The 19,693-nt window shown below is 36.2% G+C and overlaps 1 protein-coding gene across 1 annotated transcript in view; it reads left to right on the plus strand.

The window, feature by feature from the left end:
* LRRC69 (leucine rich repeat containing 69) overlaps positions 1 to 19,469 on the plus strand; it is an 84,574-nt gene extending 65,105 nt beyond the window's left edge. Inside the window, exons 7-8 of the mRNA XM_060610881.1 lie at positions 9,149 to 9,328; positions 19,192 to 19,469. Coding sequence (XP_060466864.1) covers positions 9,149 to 9,328; positions 19,192 to 19,302 — 291 coding nt within the window. The 3' untranslated portion in view covers positions 19,303 to 19,469. The remainder of the gene's footprint in view (positions 1 to 9,148; positions 9,329 to 19,191) is intronic.
* The last annotated feature ends 224 nt before the right edge of the window (positions 19,470 to 19,693 follow it).

Below are 19,693 nucleotides of genomic sequence, written 5' to 3' on the forward strand. Positions count from 1 at the left end.
GACAAATCATAAGAGAGCTAAACAAAATGGAGATGAGTAATATGCCTGGTAGATAATTTAAATTAATGGTCACAAAGATACTCACTGGGCCTGAGAAAAGAATGGAAGATCTCTGTGAGAACCTCAACAAAGACAAAGAAAATGAAAACCATTTAGAGATGAATTCAAAAGATGAAATTAAAAATACACTAGAGGAAATAGAGAATAGATTACAGGAAGCAGAAGCATGGATCAGTTGACCTGGAGGACAGAGTAATAGAAGGTAAACATGCTGAACAGGAGAAAGAAAAAAAGATTAGTAAAAATTGAGAATACATTAAGGGGACTCAGCAACACCACCAAGCATAATAACATTCACATTATAAGGATACCAGAGGAGAAGAGAGAGAAAAGGAGGCAGAAAATATATTTGCAGAAATAATAGCTGAAAACTTCCCAAATCTGGGGAAGGAAACTAGATCCGAATCTAGGCAGCACAGAAAGCCCCCAACAAAATCAACCCCAGGAGGTCCACACCGAGAGCATTGTAATTAAAATGACAAAAAGTAGTGATAAAGAGAAAATTTTAAAAGCAGCAAGAGAAGAGAAATCAGTTACATAGAAGGGAAACACCATAAATCTACGAGCTGATTTTTCAGCAGAAACTTTGTAGGCTGGAAGGGAGTGGCATGTTATATTCAAGGTGCTGAAAGGGAAAACAACAACAACAAACCTTCCATCAGGAATACTCTATAGGAGAGTTAAAGAGTTTCCCAGGCAAACAAAGGTTAAAGGAATTCATCACCACTAAACCAGTCTTGTAAGAAATGTTAAAGAGGAATTTTGAGTGGAAAGAAAACACTATAATATAAGCAAGAGTAAGAAAGGTAGGATGGATAAAAGCAAAATTAAATATATCTATAAAAATCAAAGGATTCATAAAATCAAAGAATGTGAAGTATGACACTATATACAAAAGACATGGAGGGGAGAGAAGTTAATATTTAGTGCTTTTAGAATGGGTTCAAACTTAAGTGACCATCAACCTAATATAGACTGTTATATGCACAACATGTTATATATAAACCTAATGGTAATGACAAAACAAAAAACCAGTAATAGATGCACAAAAAATTTAAAAGACAAAGGAATCTAACACTAAAGAAAGCCTGCAAACCATGAGAGAAGAGAGCAAGAGAAGAAAGGGACAGGGAACAACTACAAAAACAGCTATAAATCAAGTAACAAAATGTCAATAAATACATACCTACCAATAATTAATTTTTTTCATGTTTATTTATTTATTTTGAGAGAGAGAGAGAGAGTGTGTGCACACAAGTGGGGGAGGGGCAGAGAGAGAGAGAGAGAGACAGACAGAGAGAGACAGGGAGAGAGAGAATCCCAAGCAGGCTCCACACCATAATCACAGAGCCGGCTGTGGGGCTCAAATTCATGAACAATGAGATCATGACCTGAGTCAAAACCAAGAGTTTGACACTTAATCGATTAAACCATCCAGTTGCCCCTGTAAAGGAATTCAAATATATCACTAAAGAAAGCCAGCAAACCATGAGACAATAGAGGAAGAGAAGAAAGGAACAGCCATAAAACAAGTAACAAAATGTCAATAAATACATACCTACCAGCAATTAATTCGAATGTAAATGGACTAAACACTCTGATCAAAAGACATAGTGTGTCAGAATGGATTAGAAAGCAAGACCTTTCTATATGCTGCCTACCAGGGACTCATTTTAGACCTAAAGATACATGCAGATTGAAAGTGAAGGTGTGGAAGAACACTTATCATGCTAATCGAAAATAAAGCCAGGGTAGCAATATTTATATCAAACAATATAGACTTTAACACAAAAGTTGTAACAAGTGACAAAGAAGGACACTATATAATAATAATAAAAGGGGCAATGCAAAAAGAAGATATAACAATTGTAAATATTTATGCACCCAATATAAGAGCGCCCAAATATATAAGGCAGCTATTAACAAACATGAAGTAATCAGTAGTAATACGATAATAGGGGGGTAATTTAACATCCCACTTTTATCAATGGACAGATCATCCAAACAGAAAATCAATAAGGAAAGAGAGGCTTTGAATGATACATTGGCCCAGATGGATCTAATAGAAATATTCAGAACATCCCATCCTAAACAGCAGAATACACGTTCCTTTCAGGTGCACATAGAACATTCTCCAGAATAGATCACATGAGGCCATAAAAGAAGTCTTAAAAAATTAAAAAAAAAAAATTGAAGTCATATAATGCATCTTTTCCAACCATAATGCTATGGAACTAGAAATCAACTACAATAAAAAATCTAGAAAGAACACAAATGCATGGATGTTAATGTGCTACTAAACAATGAGTGGATCAACCAAGAAATCAAAGAGGAAATAAAAAAAATACATGGAGACAAATGAAAATGAAAACACAATGGTCCAAAATTTGGGGGATGCAGAAAAAGCTGTTCTAAGAGGAAAATTTATGGCAATACAGGCCTATATGAAGAAGCAAGACAAATCTCAAACTACCTAAAGAAGAAAAAGAAGAACAAACAAAAACAAAACAAAACAAAAAAGAAAAGAAAGAACAAAGCCCCAAGCAGTAGAAGGAAGGAAATAATACAGATTAGAGTAGAAACAATGGAATAGAAACTAAGAAAACCAAAACCAAATAAACAAACAAACAACAATAAAAATACCCATAGAACAGATCAATGAAACCAAGAACTAGTTCTTTGAAAAGATCAACATTGATAAACCTTTAGCCAGATTCATGATGAGAGAGAGAGAGAGAGAGAGAGGGAGACAGAGAGATACAACTCAAAATCAGAAATGAAAGAGAAGAAATAACAAACAGCACAAAAATACAAAGTATTATAAGAGAAGAGTGTGAAAGATTATAGCCAACAAATTAGCCCAAAGGAGATGAATAAATTCCTAGAAACATACCTCCTAAAGCTGAATCAGGAAGAAATAAAAAATTGGAACAGACTGATTACCAGTGATGCAATTGAATCAGTAATCAAAAAACAAACAAACAAAAACCAAAAAAACTCTCAACAAACAAAAGTTCAAATGGCTTCACAGGTGAATTCTACCAAGCATTTAAAGAAGAGTATCTAGTCTCCTCAAACAATTACAAAAAAATAGAAGAGGAAGGAAGGCTTCCAAATTCATTCTATAAGGCCAGCATTACATTGATACCAAAGCCAAATTAAGAAACTACAAAAAAAAGAGAGCTACAGGGCAATATCTCTGATGAACATAGATGCAAAAATCTTCAACAAAATATTAGCAAACAATCCAAAAATACATTAAGAAATTCATTCACCACAATCAAGTGGGATTTATTTCTAGAATGCAAGAGTGGTGCAATATTTGCAAACCAATTAATAGGATACATTACGTCAGCAAGATAAGGAATAAAAACCATATAGTTATTTCAATGGATGCAGAAAAAGCATTTGACAAAGTACAATATCCATCCATGATAAAAAACTCTCAACAAAGTAGGTTTAGAGGGAACATCCCTCAACATAATAAAGGCCATATATGAAAAATTCATAACAGACACCATACTCAATGGGAAAAAACTGACAGCTTTCCCCCTAAGATCAGAAACAAGACAAGGATGTCGTCTCTCACCTCTTTTATTCAACGTGGTACTAGAAGTCCTAGCTGCAGCCAGCAGACAAGAAAAGAAGTAAAAGACATCTGAATTGGTAATGAAGAAGTAAAAGTTTCACTATTTGCAGATGACATGATACTGTATATAGAAAACCCTAAAGACCACCAGTAAGCTGCTATAAATGATAAATGAATTTAGTAAATTCTCAGGATACAAAATCAATATACAGAAATCTGTTGCATTTCTATACACTAATAACAAAGCAGCAGAAATAGAAATTCATTAAATAAACACTTTTATTTATAATTGCACCAAAAATAATAAAATACGTAGGGCAAACTTAACCAAAGAAGTGAAGACCTATACTCTGAAAACTATAGCACATTAATGAAAAAAATTGAAGATGACATAAACAAATGGGAAGATAGTCCATGGTCATGGACTGGGAGAATAAATCTTGTTAAAATAGCCATACTACCCAAAGCAATCTAAAGATTAAATGTAATCCCTATAGAAATACCAACAGCATTTTTCACAGAACTAGAACATCTTAAAATTCGTATGGAACCATAAAAGACCACAAATAGCTAAAGCAATCTTAAAAAAGGAGAAAAAACTGGAGGAATCTCAATCCCAGATCTCAAGATACACTACAAAGCTATAGTAATCAAAAAGTATGGTACTGGCACAAAAATAGACACATAGATCAATTGAACAGAACCCAGAGTCCAGTAATAAACTCATAATTATATGGTCAACTAATCTACAACAAAAGAGGCAAGAATATGCCATGAGAAAAGGACAAATGGTATTGGGAAAAGTGGATAGTTACATGCAAAAGATTGCAACTGAGTCACATTCTTATACCATTTACAAAAATAAACTGAAAATGGATTAAAGACTTAAATGTGAGACCTGAAACCATAAAAATCTAGAAGAGAGCACAGGCAGTAATTTCTCTGACATTGGCTGTAGCAGCATTTTTCTTGATATTTCTCCTAAGGCAAGGGAAACAAAAGCAAAAATAAACTCTTGGGACTACATCAAAATCCAAAGCTTCTGCACAGCAAAGGAATCAATCAACAAAACAAAAAGACAATGTACTGAATGAGAGGAGATATATGCAGACAATATATCTGATAAGGGGTTAATATCCAAAAAATGTAAAGAACTTCTATAACTCAACACTGAAACAACAAATAATCCAATTAAAAATGGGCAGAAGACATGAATAAACATTTTCCCAAAGAAGATACACAGAAGGCCAAGAGACACATGAAATGATGTGCTCGACATCACTCATCATCAGGGAAATGCAAATCATAACCACAATGAGATACCACCTCACACCTGTCAGAATGTCTAAAATCAAAAACACCTGAAGCAACATCTGTTGGTGAGGAAGTGGAGAAAAAGGAAAACTGTGCACTGTTGGTGGGAATGCAAACTGGTGCAGCCACTCTGGAAAACAGTATGGAGGTTCCTCAAAAAATTAAAAATAGAATTACCCTATGATCCAGTAATTCTACTAGTGGATATTTACCCAAAGAATACAAAAACACTAAAACAAAAAGATACATGCACCCTACATTTATTGCAGTATTATTTACAATAGCCAAATTATGGATCCATTGATAGATGATAAAAAGATGTGAAATACACACACACACACACACACACACACACACACACACACACACACGTATCTACACACACAGTCGAATATTACTCAGGCTTAAAAAGGAATGAAATCTTGTCATTTGCAACAACATGGATGGATCTAGAGGGCATAATGCTAAGTGAAGTAGGTCAGTCAGAGAAATACTGCATGATTTCACTCATGTGGAATTTAATTTAAAAAATTAACAAAGAAAAATGAGACAAAAAAACCCAAACTCGTAAATATAGAGAACAATCTGGTGGTTGCCAGAGGGGCGGTAGGTGGAGATGGGTGAAATACGGGAAGAAGATTAAGAGTACATTTATTGTGGTGAGCTCTGAGTTATGGATAGAATTGTTGAATTACTATATTGTACACCTGAAAGTAATAGAACACTGTATGTTATACTGGAATTTAAAATAAATAGGAAGGAAGGAAGGAAGGAGAGGGAGAGGAGAAGGGAGGAGCGGAGAGGAGAGGAAAGGAATCAACATATGACTAGATCCACACAATTCAAACCCGTGTTGTTTAAAAGGGTCAATTGGGGGCGCCTGGGTGGCTCAGTCGGTTGAGCGTCGGACTTCAGCTCAGGTCACAATCTCGTGGTCCCTGAGTTCGAGCCCCGTGTCGGGCTCTGGGCTGATGGCTCAGAGCCTGGAGCCTGCTTCTGATTCTGTGTCTCCCTCTCTCTCTGCCTCTCCCCAATTCATGCTCTGTCTCTCTCTGTCTCAAAAATAAATAAACGTTAATAAAAAAAAAATTAAAAGGGTCAATTGTACTTAGTAGAAAAAATGATTTTTACTTATAATATATTAATGATTTGGGTATTTTTAAAAGTATCTCTAAGATTTTTTTCTTAGAAATGTGCCAAATTTATTATACATTTCATATTTGTACTTATTCCTTTTTACTGGATATTTGGGTAACGTTACTGATTTAAACTACTTTAAAAAATATTTTTTAAGAGTTTTAATTTTTTTAGTAACCTCTACAACAAGTGTGGGGCTTGAACTCATAACCCCTGAGATCAAGAGTCACATGCTCCACCAACTGAGCCATTCAGTTTGTATTTTTTTAAATTAATTAATTAATTTATTTTGGGGAGTGGGGGAGGGACAGAGCAGAAGGGAGAGGGAATCCCAAGTAGACTTGGCACTGTCTCCACAAATCATGAGATCATGACCTGAGACGAAATCGAGTCAGATGCTTAACCAAACTGAGCCACCTAGGTGCCCCTGAGGTGCCCTGATTTAAGTACTTTATCTGTCAAAGAATTGTAGCGCTTTGATTTAGGCTATGCCTTGGTTAGGATTTTATTTTTAAGCTTATTTATTTATTTTGAGAGAGAGAGAGAGGGAGAGGAGAGAGAGTCCCAAGCAGGTTCCGTGCTGTCAGTGCAGAGCCCAATGCCAGGCTCAATCTCACAACCTGTGAGATCATGACCTGAGCCGAAATCAAGAGTCGGAGACCCAACTAATTGAGCTACCCAGGCACCTCTATTTTTTTTTTTTTTTTAATTTTTAGAGACAGAGAGTGCACAAGTTGGGAGAGAGACCTTTATTTTTATTTATTTATTTATTTATTTATTTATTTATTTATTTATTTATTTTTAATAGAGAGACCTTTATTTTTAAGAGATGTCCTAAAAAATACTGTTGGTCATGCCGATAGTATCTTACTTTATATATACTAGCAGTTCCAAGTAATAACTTTATATTTCAGTGGTATATGTTATTCTTCCAAAGTAACGTATTGGCAGCAAGTAGGAGAATAATATAATTAATGGGTAATATAAGAGTTATCAAGAGACATATCAAGTGCAACAAACATGTTTGGTTCCAGAAATCATAAGTGGAAAAAGTGAACTGTATGAATTGTGACCTTTTTATAGGTCCCATGTATTCCAACAAATTTTTCTACCATCTGCTGTTTTGGGGAGTGAATCCTCATTTATTAGTTTTCTGCTTTATAGTGAGACCTAGCCTTTGAGTTCTGGTAGCTAAAAACTTAACCTCTAAAATCATTATTTCACTCTGAATCACACACTATGCTGGGTGTAAGTAGTTAAAGAAAAGGTGATAATAGACATCTAATTTAGAAGTCCTGGTAATATTAGTGTGAAAGAGTAATTCTTTCAGAAAGGATAATCTTTTTATGTCACCATTCAGGAAAAAGAGCTAAAATGAGTAGGAGGTTATTCTGCTGAAGTTAGGGAGACTGTGCATAAAGGCAGCTTTCTCAGTTTCTCAGATGCTTGTTAGGTGGAATGGACAGAGTAATAAGGAACAGGGAGACAGCAACGTATAGGATTTTGTTGTTATTTTTTAAGATTTTAATTGGGCACATGAGTGAAGATTATGTATGTACATATGTATGTATGTATTTCCAAAGATTCCTGTTAGAGCCTGTTGTGGACCATTTTAACACCAGTGGGAAATCTTTCACTTTGGCCAGAAAAAAACAGTTCCATAAATTATTAAAATTCATGCAATGTTTGTGGAACATTTATACAGGGCTTCCATGCTACCAGCACAAGAGGCTCAGTTAGCAGAGTAAATCAAATATTTGTTTTATTTGCTTGCTCAGTGAAGATTTGATTTTATGTATTATATAGTATTTTACTGTAAAATGACGACGTTGTTGATGGGCATGGCAAAAGCCAGCTTATATTTTCTAGCCACCCTTTTATTATTTAATATTATAATTACTACCAAAAGTTAAGTTTCTGGACATGGCTGTGTGGATAGGTTTAATACAGATTGAATTCAGACATTTGAGTAATAGAAATCAGTGCTCTTTGCTAATATGACCATTCAGGTACTCACTGAAGTAGGTAACTTAGACCAGTGCATCTTAAAGTTGAACAGGCATACTGATTACCTGGAGCAACTTGTTAAATTGCAGATTCTGATCCAGTAGGTCTGGAATGTAGCTGGAAGTCTGAATTTCTAATAGGTTTCCAGATGATGCAGATTCTGGTCCTTGAGTCACAGTTTAAGTTCTAAGGATTTAGACATTAGTAAATATGACAGACTCAGTTATTGAGTCCAGTATGAATATTTGCACAGTCCTTGCTGCTTGTAATGAGAGGTATAAAATTTGAACCTAAACTTTAATAATGTAATTTTTTTAATCTTGGATTTATCTTTAAAAAAATTATTATTGTTTTTATTTTGAGAGAGAGAAAGAGAGCAGATGTGAGTTGGGGAGGAGCAGAGAGAGAGGGAGAGAGAATTCCAAGCAGGCTCCATACTGTCAGTGCATAGCCTGACACAGGGCTCTGTCTTACGAACTGTAAGATCATGACCTGAACCAAAACCAAGAGTTGGATGCTTAACTGACTGAGCCACAGGCACCCCAATTATGTAAATTTTTAATAATTTGGATTCCTCTATGTAAGAGACATAGAAATATTAAGATGGAAGTAACTTCCTTTTCTTATTTATTTATTTATTTATTTATTTATTTATTTATTTATTTTTATTCCTGAAAGAGAGAGAGAGACAGAGACAGAGAGAGAGAGAGAGAGACAGGGCATGAGTGAGGGAGGGGCAGAGTGAAAGAGAGACACAGAATCTGAAGCAGGCTCCAGGCTCTGAGCTGTCAGCCCAGAGCCTGATGCAGGGCTTGAACCCACAAGCCATGAGATCATGACCTGAGCCAAAGTCGGACGTTTAACCGACTGAGCCACCTAGGCACCCCTCTTTTCTTATATTATTGAAAACTAATTTATAATGCCCATCATTGGCAATAAAATTCATTATATAGATTATGGAAAACTAATTTAACAGAAATTGTGAAGAATAAGCCAAAAATATAAATTAATATAATTAATATAATTTTTTTTTTAATCTAGGAAATAACATCAAGATTTATAATGAATGAGCTCTCAGAAAAGAATCCTTTTGTAATGCAAGCTATAACATGGCACCCACTGGTCAAGAACATAATGTCTCAGAGAAGAAAATGTGCAATATGTGGAAAGTACTTTTTAACAATATGGCTGGAATGTGTTGAATTTGTTCCTCCATCAAAGGTAAATAGTGCTTTTTGTGTGAGTGGAGCATAATATCTCCTCTTTTTCTTTGTCCTTCTCTAAGTGAGCCAATACTAACTAGATTTTTATCTAAGAATTGACTTGTATGATAGTATAATGGTTTTTATTGAGCTTTGTTGAGATATGATTGACACATAACATTATGTAAGTTTAAGGCATAAAGCATGTGGATTTGCTACATTTATAAATTGCAAAGTGGTGTTGGGAAACAACAGATGGTGGGGAAAACTGGACAGCGACATATAGAAGAAAGAAACTGGACCACTTTCTTACAGCATACACAACAATGAGTTCAAAATGGATGAAGGACCTACATGTGAGATAGGAAATCATCAAAATCCTGGAGGAGAACATAGGCAGCACCCTCTTTGATCTTGGCCATAGCAGTTTCTTACTAGGCACATCTCCCTGAGGCAAGGGAAACAAAAGCAAAAATAAACTATTGGGACTTCATCAAGATAAAAAGCTTCTGTGAAGGAAACAATCAGAAGAACTAAAGGCAACCTTTGGAATGGGAGAAGATATTTGCAAATGACCTATCAGATAAAGGGCTAGTATCCAAAATCTATAAAGAACTTACCAAACTCAATACCCAAAAAAACTATATAATCCAGTTAAGAAATGGGCAGAAGACATGAACAGACATTTCTTCAAAGAAGACATAAAAATGGCTAACAGATACATGAAAAGATGCTCAACATCAGTCATCATCAGGGACATGTAAATAAAACCACAATGAGATACCATCTCACACCTGTCAGAATGGCTAAAAGTAACAACTCAGGCAACAACAGATGTTGGCAAGGATGCAGAGTAAAGGGGATCCCTCTTAACACCATTGGTGGGAATGCAAACTGGTGCAGCCACTCTGGAAAACAGTATGGAGATTCCTTAAAAAAGTTAAAAATAGAACGACCCTATATCCCAGCAATTACACTGCTAGGTATTTATCCAGAGGATACAAGAATACTGAGTTGAAGGACACATGTACCCCAATGTTTATAGCAGCACTATCAACAATAGCCAATTGTTTGGAAAGAGCCCAAATCCCCATTGACTGATGAATGAATAAAGAAGGTGTGGTATATATACATGATGGAATATTACTCAGCCATCAAAAAGAATGAAATCTTGAACCATTTGCAATGGTTATGCTAAGCAAAATAAGTCAGAGAAAGATACACCATATGATTTCACTCTTATGTGGAATTTAAGAAACAAAACAGATGAACATAGAGGAAGGAAGTGAAAAATAAGATAAAAACAGAGAGGGAGGCAAACCATAAGAGACTATAGAGAACAAACTGAAGGTTGCTGGAGGGGTGGTGGGTGGGAGGATGGACTAGATGGGTGATGGGCGTTAAGGAGGGCAACTGTTGTGATAAGCACACCGGGTGTTATATGTAAGTGATCAATCACTAAATTCTTCTCCTGAAACCAATACTATACTATATGTCAACTAACTTGAATTTAAATAAAATCTTGGAAGGAGAAAAAAAAAAAACCTGGGAGTGTCAGAAACTTGTGAGAAGAAAGAAATTGAAAAGGAAAATTGCTTTGCATTGAAACAACCACTGATCCTAACTTTATTAAAATAATTGAAAAAATTAAAAAAGTAACATTTAGTAAGTATGTGATAGTGAAAAAGTATGTAGCATGGAATTAGAATAAGTGTATAGTAGGAATTTATAAATTATGCCAAAATATTAAAGATATTTAAAAATTGGATACAGAAAATTTAGATTGGGGAGGGGTGCTGGGTGGCTTAGTTGGTTAAGCATCTGGCTTTGGCTTAGGTCATGATGTCATGGTTTGTGAGTTCAAGCCCCTCATTGGGATCTCTGCTGTCAGCAAGGAGCCTGCTTTAGATCCTCTGTCCCCCTCTGTCTCTGCCCCTCTCTCATACTCTCTCTCGCTCTCAAAAACAAAAACAAAACCAAAAACAAAAAACAAAAAAATAAAATTTAGATTGGAATATACATTACCAGGTACTTAGCAACTGAAACATGGTATTTTCATGGGTTTGTTTAGTTCCCTGTTTCTGGAGTGAAAACGTGCACAAAATACATGGGGATGATAATCAGATTAACCATGTTGGCAAACAGTTGCTTTCATATATTTTTAGGATTTTGTGCTGCTTTTCCCAGTTAAGCAGAAAGAGATTATACAAAAACTAGTTTGCCTAGAAGCCTCCTTTTGTATTAAAAAATTTTAATATCTTAATTATCTTTTAAGGAGCTAAACTTAGAGAATGCTGACCTTTAGAGTAAATACTTCATCATGACGGGAGAGCCCATTTGATAATGCCAACGTCTGGTCGCTCTATTGTGCCTTACAGAATGTTCTGTCTCTGATGGAATTTGCCATCTGAAGGCACAGTTGAAGGAGGGTGACACGTGATGACAAATGGGTCTTTATTCTTGACATAAAACAACTAGAAACAACCAAATATCAAATTGTAATTGCTTTTATTTAGGTGAATGTGAAATGATGTGGTACTTACCTTATGAAGTAGTGAGGTGAGGAAAATAGTTGAAGAGTTTGCTCGATATCGAATATTATTAACCTTTACCATAATTCATCCAGATGCTTTTGTCTTTTTTCAAATGTTATAGCTGTTGCCATCTGAGTTCAGTGAGTCCTTAGTAGTGATAGAATTATCAATAATTTCAGTGTAATTGATATTTAAGTATTAACTGCTAATGATATAAATCTTTGAAATTAATCCTTTTTAGTTACTACCAACTTGGGCCATAGTGACTTAGAAGTAACCTAAATGGTGTTATAAAATCCATTCCAAACACTTGAGAGTGATCCTGAGCCCAAGATATGCATTTGATAGTTTTCATTTTGTATAGTTACATTAGTTGAACTTAACATTTCCCCAGATACCTTTAAAGTTGAAGAGTTTAGGGAGGGAACAGTTTGGAACATGAACTCTCAACCCTGTGTAGAATGATGTAATGTAATTAAAACTACCCTCAAAAGAGATTAGATTGAGTAAGTTTCACTACAAATGAATGAAAATGCTGATCTACTTTATGAAAATAAATGAAAATTTGCAACCTTAATTCCTTTTTTATGACAAGCTGCCAGTAATGAAACATAATATAAGATTACATTTAATAATTTTATTCATTACTTATAGAGAAAAATCTTACTTTGCAGTAAAAAGTTATTACTGTTTAGATACCACTGACATTCATTTATGAAACTGATCATTTCAACCAGCCAACTGTGAAAATGAATGTAGGTTTTAAAACATTTATGCAGTGGTTAGTCAATTTAATGTACATTAGGCACTAAGAGGATCAGAAGGCATCACATTTCTAATTCTAAACAGTCGTGAAAGTAATATGTATTTATTGTTCAGAAAAATTGAAGTGGTGTGAATGATCCTTATTATTTTATTCAGAAAATAACAAAACAATTATAGTATAAATTAACTCACACACTGTATCTTGATTACTTCTAGGGGAACTCATTGAATTCTCTTTTTCTTTAGAAAACTCTCATTGTTGTTGTTGTTGTTCTCCTTCTCCTTCTCCTTCTCCTTCTTCTTCTCCTTCTCCTTCTCCTTCTCCTTCTTCTGAGAGAGGGTGGGGGGCAGGGAGAGGGAGAGAGAATCTTTAAGCAGGCTCCACACCCAGCTTGGAGAAGTGGGACTTGAATCCTGAGATTGAATCCTGACCTCCCTTTTGTTCTTAAACTGCTGGGTAGAGTTACAGTTGTCTTCAATCTCTATGATTATTTTTTTCTTCTAAAGAATCTCAAATTGCATTCAACTTCAGTACATTTTTCTGAAGCTATGTGTCACCAAAATGTTTGAACCTCCCACGTGAAATTCAAAGGACATTGGTTACGCAGAGGTGGTGCTTGAGAGCAGGGTCGCTCTGGAGAGGAGAGAATGCTGCTTAGCTGGATGGGTGGCTGCAACATGAGCAGGATTTTCTTTCTGGTTTCTGCCTTACTGTAGTTCAAAGTGCCCTGTGGGTGGAACAGCCATATAATCTATTAATTAAGCCAAGATGCTTTTGAGAGTAGAAGTGAACATTATCCATGAACTGGAAAACCAGCAGGAAATCGGGACTGTCCTGGGCAAATTCAAATGTATGGCTATACTTTTTAAATGGTGCCATTAACTTTAGAGTAGTGCTCATTGCTGGCTTTTATCACTGTTGATGTGGAGGAGTTGTCATTCTGAATGTTCATCTTAAATTTTCAAATTGTTTTTGGTGGCTCCGTACATATTTGAGGTCCTGCTTTAAAAGGGAAACTCTGGGTGCTAAGTACAGTGCCAATAGGTGGGGGGGGGGGGGGCTGGTTGGTCCCAAAAGGCTTAAAATCTAAGAGTTTAAACTCTAGAGATGCAGAAGACACTGGCAATAAAAACTAAAATGAGTGGTAAGAGATTTAGTGCTTCAAAGTGGAAGGTGAGATAATTGTAGGTTGTCTGGCCTGGGAAATGCCAGAAAGATTCTGGGACTTCACAAGACCTTGATACAGGTGGAATTCAGATACATGGAGAAGGAAGCACAGGGGATATTTTAGGAGAAGAGAATGATATGGAGGAGAATGAATCTTGTTCATAGGGCAGTGAATCAATTAAATTGGTTCATAGATGGAAATGGGAAGAGGAGACATTATTTAAAAAATGAGGTCAAATTCTATGAAGCTGTCAAAGGATAGAATAAGGAGTTTGAATTTGATCCCATTTGGGAAATGGAGTCCTACTGAATATGTGGGGACAAACCAAGGATATAAAGAAAGATGTATTTTAGAAGGAATCATTTGGCAGTATTGTACAGGATTAATTGGAAGTTGAAGAGGAGGGAAGCTGAAGAAAAGAGATCTATTAGTGGTTGTCTAGCGTGGGTGTAAGACGTAGTAGTAGAAATGCAAGGAAAGGAACCTCCATGGGGAAGGAAGCATGACAGGACTTGAGTGGTTGGATAAGGGAAGCCACAGAAGGGTGTAAAAGAGAAAACCAGAAAACTCCAGAGGAAGCTTTCTGTGAGAGCAAGACCCCAGTTTTTATCTCCGATATACTGTTACAAGTGATGTGTGATAATTCAAGTGAATATGTTTAGCCAGGTGGAGACAGGTTAGAACAGCGAAGCAGCGCACTTCTGCGCATTATCTGAAAATGTGTGCGCTTTTCAACAACTGTTCATTCTTTCAGAGAGTTCTGCACATTGTTATTAAACCATAATCAGAGCCCTCCTTTGGTAAAAGAAGCTGGGAGGCACGCTATGACTTAACGCGGATCGAGAGTTCGGTGAACTTAGATTCTAGTCTGGTCTCTAGCTTGAACTCTGAGGCTTAAGGTAAACCACATTCCTTCTCACTATATCTGGACTAATTTCCTTATCTGGACCACGAAGAGATGGGACCAAAGTCTCTTCTAGCTCCAGAGTGACCGAGGGGCTGTCACAGTCATGCTTTTCATGGTCCTGCTAATTTGTTTTTTTTTTTTTAATTTTTTTTTTTTTAACGTTTATTTATTTTTGAGACAGAGAGAGACAGAGCATGAATGGGGGAGGGTCAGAGAGAGGGAGACACAGAATCTGAAACAGGCTCCGGGCTCTGAGCTGTCAGCACAGGGGCCCGATGCGGGGCTCGAACTCACGGACCGCGAGATCGTGACCTGAGCCGAAGTCGGCGCTCAACCGACTGAGCCACCCAGGCGCCCCCTTTTTTTTTTTTTTTAATTTTTTTTTAATGTTTATTTATTTTTGAGACAGAGAGAGACAGAGCATGAATGGGGGAGGGTCAGAGTGGTCCTGCTAATTTGGAACATGATACCGTATTAGTTTCCTATTGTTTCTGTAACAAATTGCCATAAACTTGGTGTCTTAAAAAAATTCATTATCTTGCAGTTTAAGTAGGTCAGAAGTCCAACATGAGTCTCGCTGAGCTAAAATCAAGGTGTCAGCAGGGCTACATTCCTTTCCGGAGGCTCTAGGGGAGGATCCATTTTCTGGTTCTTTCCAGCTTTTAGAGGCCACTGACGTTCGTTGGCTCATGGCTCCTTCCTCCGTCCTCACAGCAACATTAGCAGATCTGGTCCTTCTCATGTCACATCACTTGGATCTTCTCTTCTGCCTCCTTCTTCCATTTTTAACAATCCTTGTGATGAAAACAAAGCAAAACAAAACAATCCTTTTGATGAAATTGGGTCCACTCAGATAATACAGAATAATTATGGGTCTCTCAAGGTCCTTATCTTAACAACACCTGTAAGGTCCCTTCTGCTATGTAAGGTAACATACATATTCACAGCTTCCAGGGATTAAGACATGAACATCTTTGTGAAGTGTTGGGGGGATATTATTCTGCCTTCTATGATACTTTTCCCAAGAAACAGGAAACTATCTTACTCTTTTTTCGTATTCTGTATGCTTCATGTAATACTGAAACCTTATTCAAAGCTTTAGTTTATACTGTGTGCTATACATATATATTTTGTGATAATTTTTTATTTCTCAGTTTAAAAGATGACAGTGACTATCACCGATAAGGCATGTGTTGAATGATTTTTTAAAAAAATCTCAATTCCACCATTCAATAAATATAAAACTTAGTGAATATATGTTTTTAAATTTAAAGTACAGAGCTACTTTTTCCTAAAATAGGGAGAAGATGTAATCATATATTCATTTGCTTTATGAAAGAATGCATTTCACTATAAAGAGTGAAAAATTAGCCTGTAGTATAGCTTTTTTACATTTTAAAGCTTTTGCTACAAAGATATTTCAGAATAAAAGTATGTCTAATCACAGACCAATTCCTTTTCCCTTCCTAACCTCAACTTGACATAAAGGGGCTTTCAAGTGTTTCAATTTCTATCTGTAAACAGCGACCAAAGCAGTAGTTATCTTACAGAGTCCTGAAGTTATGTTAATTGATGTTTGTGAAGAGAGGTCCTCTGTAAGAGGGTGTGTGATTATTCCTTCGTGACATGCTCATGTCAAATGGACAGGTGTCATACTGGCAGAAAGCACTATCATGATCCCACAAGTGGACATAAAAATTTAAATGGTTATCAACAGGCTAGGTATTCGAGACTTTCTTTTTTTATGAAAACATTACTGAGTCCAGTGACTCTAGGTGGAAAAGTATATGGCCAAGGAATTATGTTGAGTTCATTTTTCTCAGTACAATTTCCAGGAAACAGTTTATAGCCCTGAGAAATATTTTATCAGAAATAGTAATAATTAAGTTACAGAATAATTACAAAGTTTCACATTCAGTACAAAACTGATAATGGCCCTTGGTAAAATAAACTTCTAAAAAGTTAAATAAAACATTTTATTCTAACTAAACAGTAATACCCCCAAGTAGGGGAAAGAGGGATACAGACACTTCGTATTGGCACAAGGGAAATGGCTAAAACCACAGTGGAAATAGAAAATACCATCCATCGTTTCTGTTGTAAACTTTGTATCTCATGGAGAAACTGGACAAAGCAAATCAGATTAACTGTATGGCTCCATTTGTTTCCTTGGTAGATGTTTGACTTTCTATAACCTCCTCTTGGCTCATGGCTCTACTCTTTGTTCTAACTTCTTAAACAGCAGCTAAGTGAAGTGTGTTAGCATGGCTTATTTTGATAGCCCTTAGTTCTAGATGATAGGTACTTCAGTAGTAAGCCAAGGTTGCTGGTGGCATGAGAGGCTTGTCTACCATATGCAAAGGGAAAAAACACATTTAGCTTTTGAGTGCAGTTTCAACACTTTGTCATTATAATCTAATCGACCAGTAGGATCTCTTGTCTATTTAAAATACTGTACATAATGTGTATATCATTAGAAAACTGATTATGAATTCTTCTTCCCCTAGACTAATGTAGTCACATTGTTGATATCCCATGATTCAACATTTTATGGTCTATTTATTGTTTATACTGTGTTGTTTCCCCAATACAATATGCACATTCCTGAAGTTTTGCTCCCACAGCTCACTCTTTCTGAATGTCCTTCATGTCCTTTCTAGGCAGTCACATCCTAGTCATCCTTTAAAACTCAGCTCACTATTTTCTTATACTGTGAAATCTTGCTTAATGTGCAGCCTATGGTGGTGTCTCCCTTCTAGGAAATATCCTAGAACCTATCATAGTATCGAGTCTTTTGTTTCTAGGTTTTTTGTGTGTTTATGTCTTAGCTTTCCAACTAGATGTTGAAAAGATTCTTTGAGGCAGAGATTATTTGTTCTATCTCTGTATCCTTGGCATGTTGCTTAATGTGGTTCAAGTTTTAGGTTGCTTATAATTTTTCAGAACTCTTGGTTGCAAACTAGTGAAACCCAACTTACTAATAGCAAGTGATAAAGAAGGCTTAGGAATGGGTCTGGCTGAATATTTAGTCATGCTGGATCAGGTAACCCAAAGTTATCATGAGGAATCTCTCCTTCTATGTGTATTGTGTCTGCTTTCCTTGGTCTCCATTTTGCACTTATTGTAAGCTAAACTATGCCTTCTGGCAGTAGAGGGAGAGCTTCCCTCAGTAGATCCAGCAAAGCCCTGGGGCCGATGTTCATTGGCTTCATTGGACTGTCCTGGGTTATGTGTCCAGCTTGAATTATGTGGCTAAGTCTTCAGCCAAGGAGTGGGATCAGTTGTCTTCTCTGTTTCATAACATACGCACTGAAATCAGTGAAAAGGTGGTTCCCAAAAGGAAAAGATGGGCTTTTGTGACAGCAGAATGGGGAATAGATGCTGGCCAGACAAAAACAAGATGCTTATTGGAGATTTCAGTAAATGTTGGCTGATTGATCAACTAAACCTCCTTCTAGGAATAGAGTCAGATTTGTAGAGATTCTATACCATTTTCTACCTTCATCCAAAATATTTTATCATTAGAATAGTGCCCTGTATCCTCTGAGCACTTCATAGTCATGGTTGGAGGTGGATGTGAAGGTGATATGATGTATGACTTGGACTCCCCACCGATTTGCCACCAAAGCTGAAAGGCTCTTACTCTCTCAAGGATGGATTAATAAATGTGCTTAGGTATTTGAACCTTTAAATGGGCCCTCAGTTCTTTTGTGGAAGAGTGAACAAAACAGTAATGAAATCTCTCACTGGGGCTTGTGATGATGACAGCCCAGTGGGCTCATGATAAAAGTAGCATTGTTGACCAATTAAACTACTAGTTATGTGACTCTGTTTTGGATTCTCTTACTAATAGCTACGTTGACTTCAGAAGTTGTTTATAAAGAATGTAAATGGCAAGCTTTTGAAGTTGCCATTATTTCCAGTATTCGTGCTCAAGACATGTATACTAAGTTGGCTAAGAGTTCTGACTGCCTATTTTGTGCATGGAGAATGAAAATCAGAGATTTGAAGTACAAAAACTTAAATCACGCAGTGGGCAACTTGATGAAATCCAGCCAATGAAAATCAACATTATGGATAGTGAGCAAAGAATACTAATTTCCATGGGAAATGGGTGATGGACAGACCAAACGAGGACATTCATTGGGGGGTTCAGTAAATGTCTGCTGACTGATCAATTTAACATCCTGTAGGACAGATGTCAGGTTTGTGTGGATTCTGTATTTTTACCTTCATTACAGACACTTTATTGCTAGATAGTATAATAATATATTTGGATAAGAGCATAGACAATCCTTTACCATTTAAATTTTGTTTAGTGTTGAATATGCCTTTCTTAGCTAGTTAATTTGTTTATTCGTGCATGAGAAAGGAGCACATCAAGCATAAATAGAACACTGTGCCCTTTAGAAATTAATGCTGTGAAATCTCTGGGAAAGCTAATATTTATTTTATTCAAAAATATTGGAATATTGCTTTAATGTTATTTTTAATCTTTACCTTTTAGAAATGGAAGATAAGCAGAAATCTACAGCTGGTACCTCTTCAAATATTAATTTGTTCTTACACATGTTTTAATCAACGCGGCCCTAACCTCTTTGGAATTGCTCAAGTGTAGAGCCGGTGAGAAGCTCATTTAGAGACTCACATGACTTGCCCCATCAGTTCTGCACACAAAGTCAGATTATGCCCTACTATGGTACCGTGCTGTCTCTCCTCTCTTTGCCAATACATTAAGCAAAGGAAGAAAAATAATTTACTTATAAAGATCCCAACTTAAACACTATAGTCTACCGTTAGCTTGTTTAGACTCTAGGTGTTTCTTCTTTGACTTAAAAACAAAATAAAGAAGGGAAAAATAAAGGTCTGTGTGGCAAGTGTCATTCTTCCCTGTCATTTTATGACCACCACCCTCCTTTTCTAGATAAGTGTTGAGAGATTGTGATGGGGACAAGGATTTATTTTATGCATGTTTTGCAATTGAAAGAGAATTACTTTTTAATGTTAGA

The sequence above is a fragment of the Panthera onca genome, chromosome F2 (assembly GCF_046562875.1).
Source record: "Panthera onca isolate mPanOnc1 chromosome F2, mPanOnc1 haplotype 2, whole genome shotgun sequence".
NCBI lineage: Eukaryota > Metazoa > Chordata > Mammalia > Carnivora > Felidae > Panthera > Panthera onca.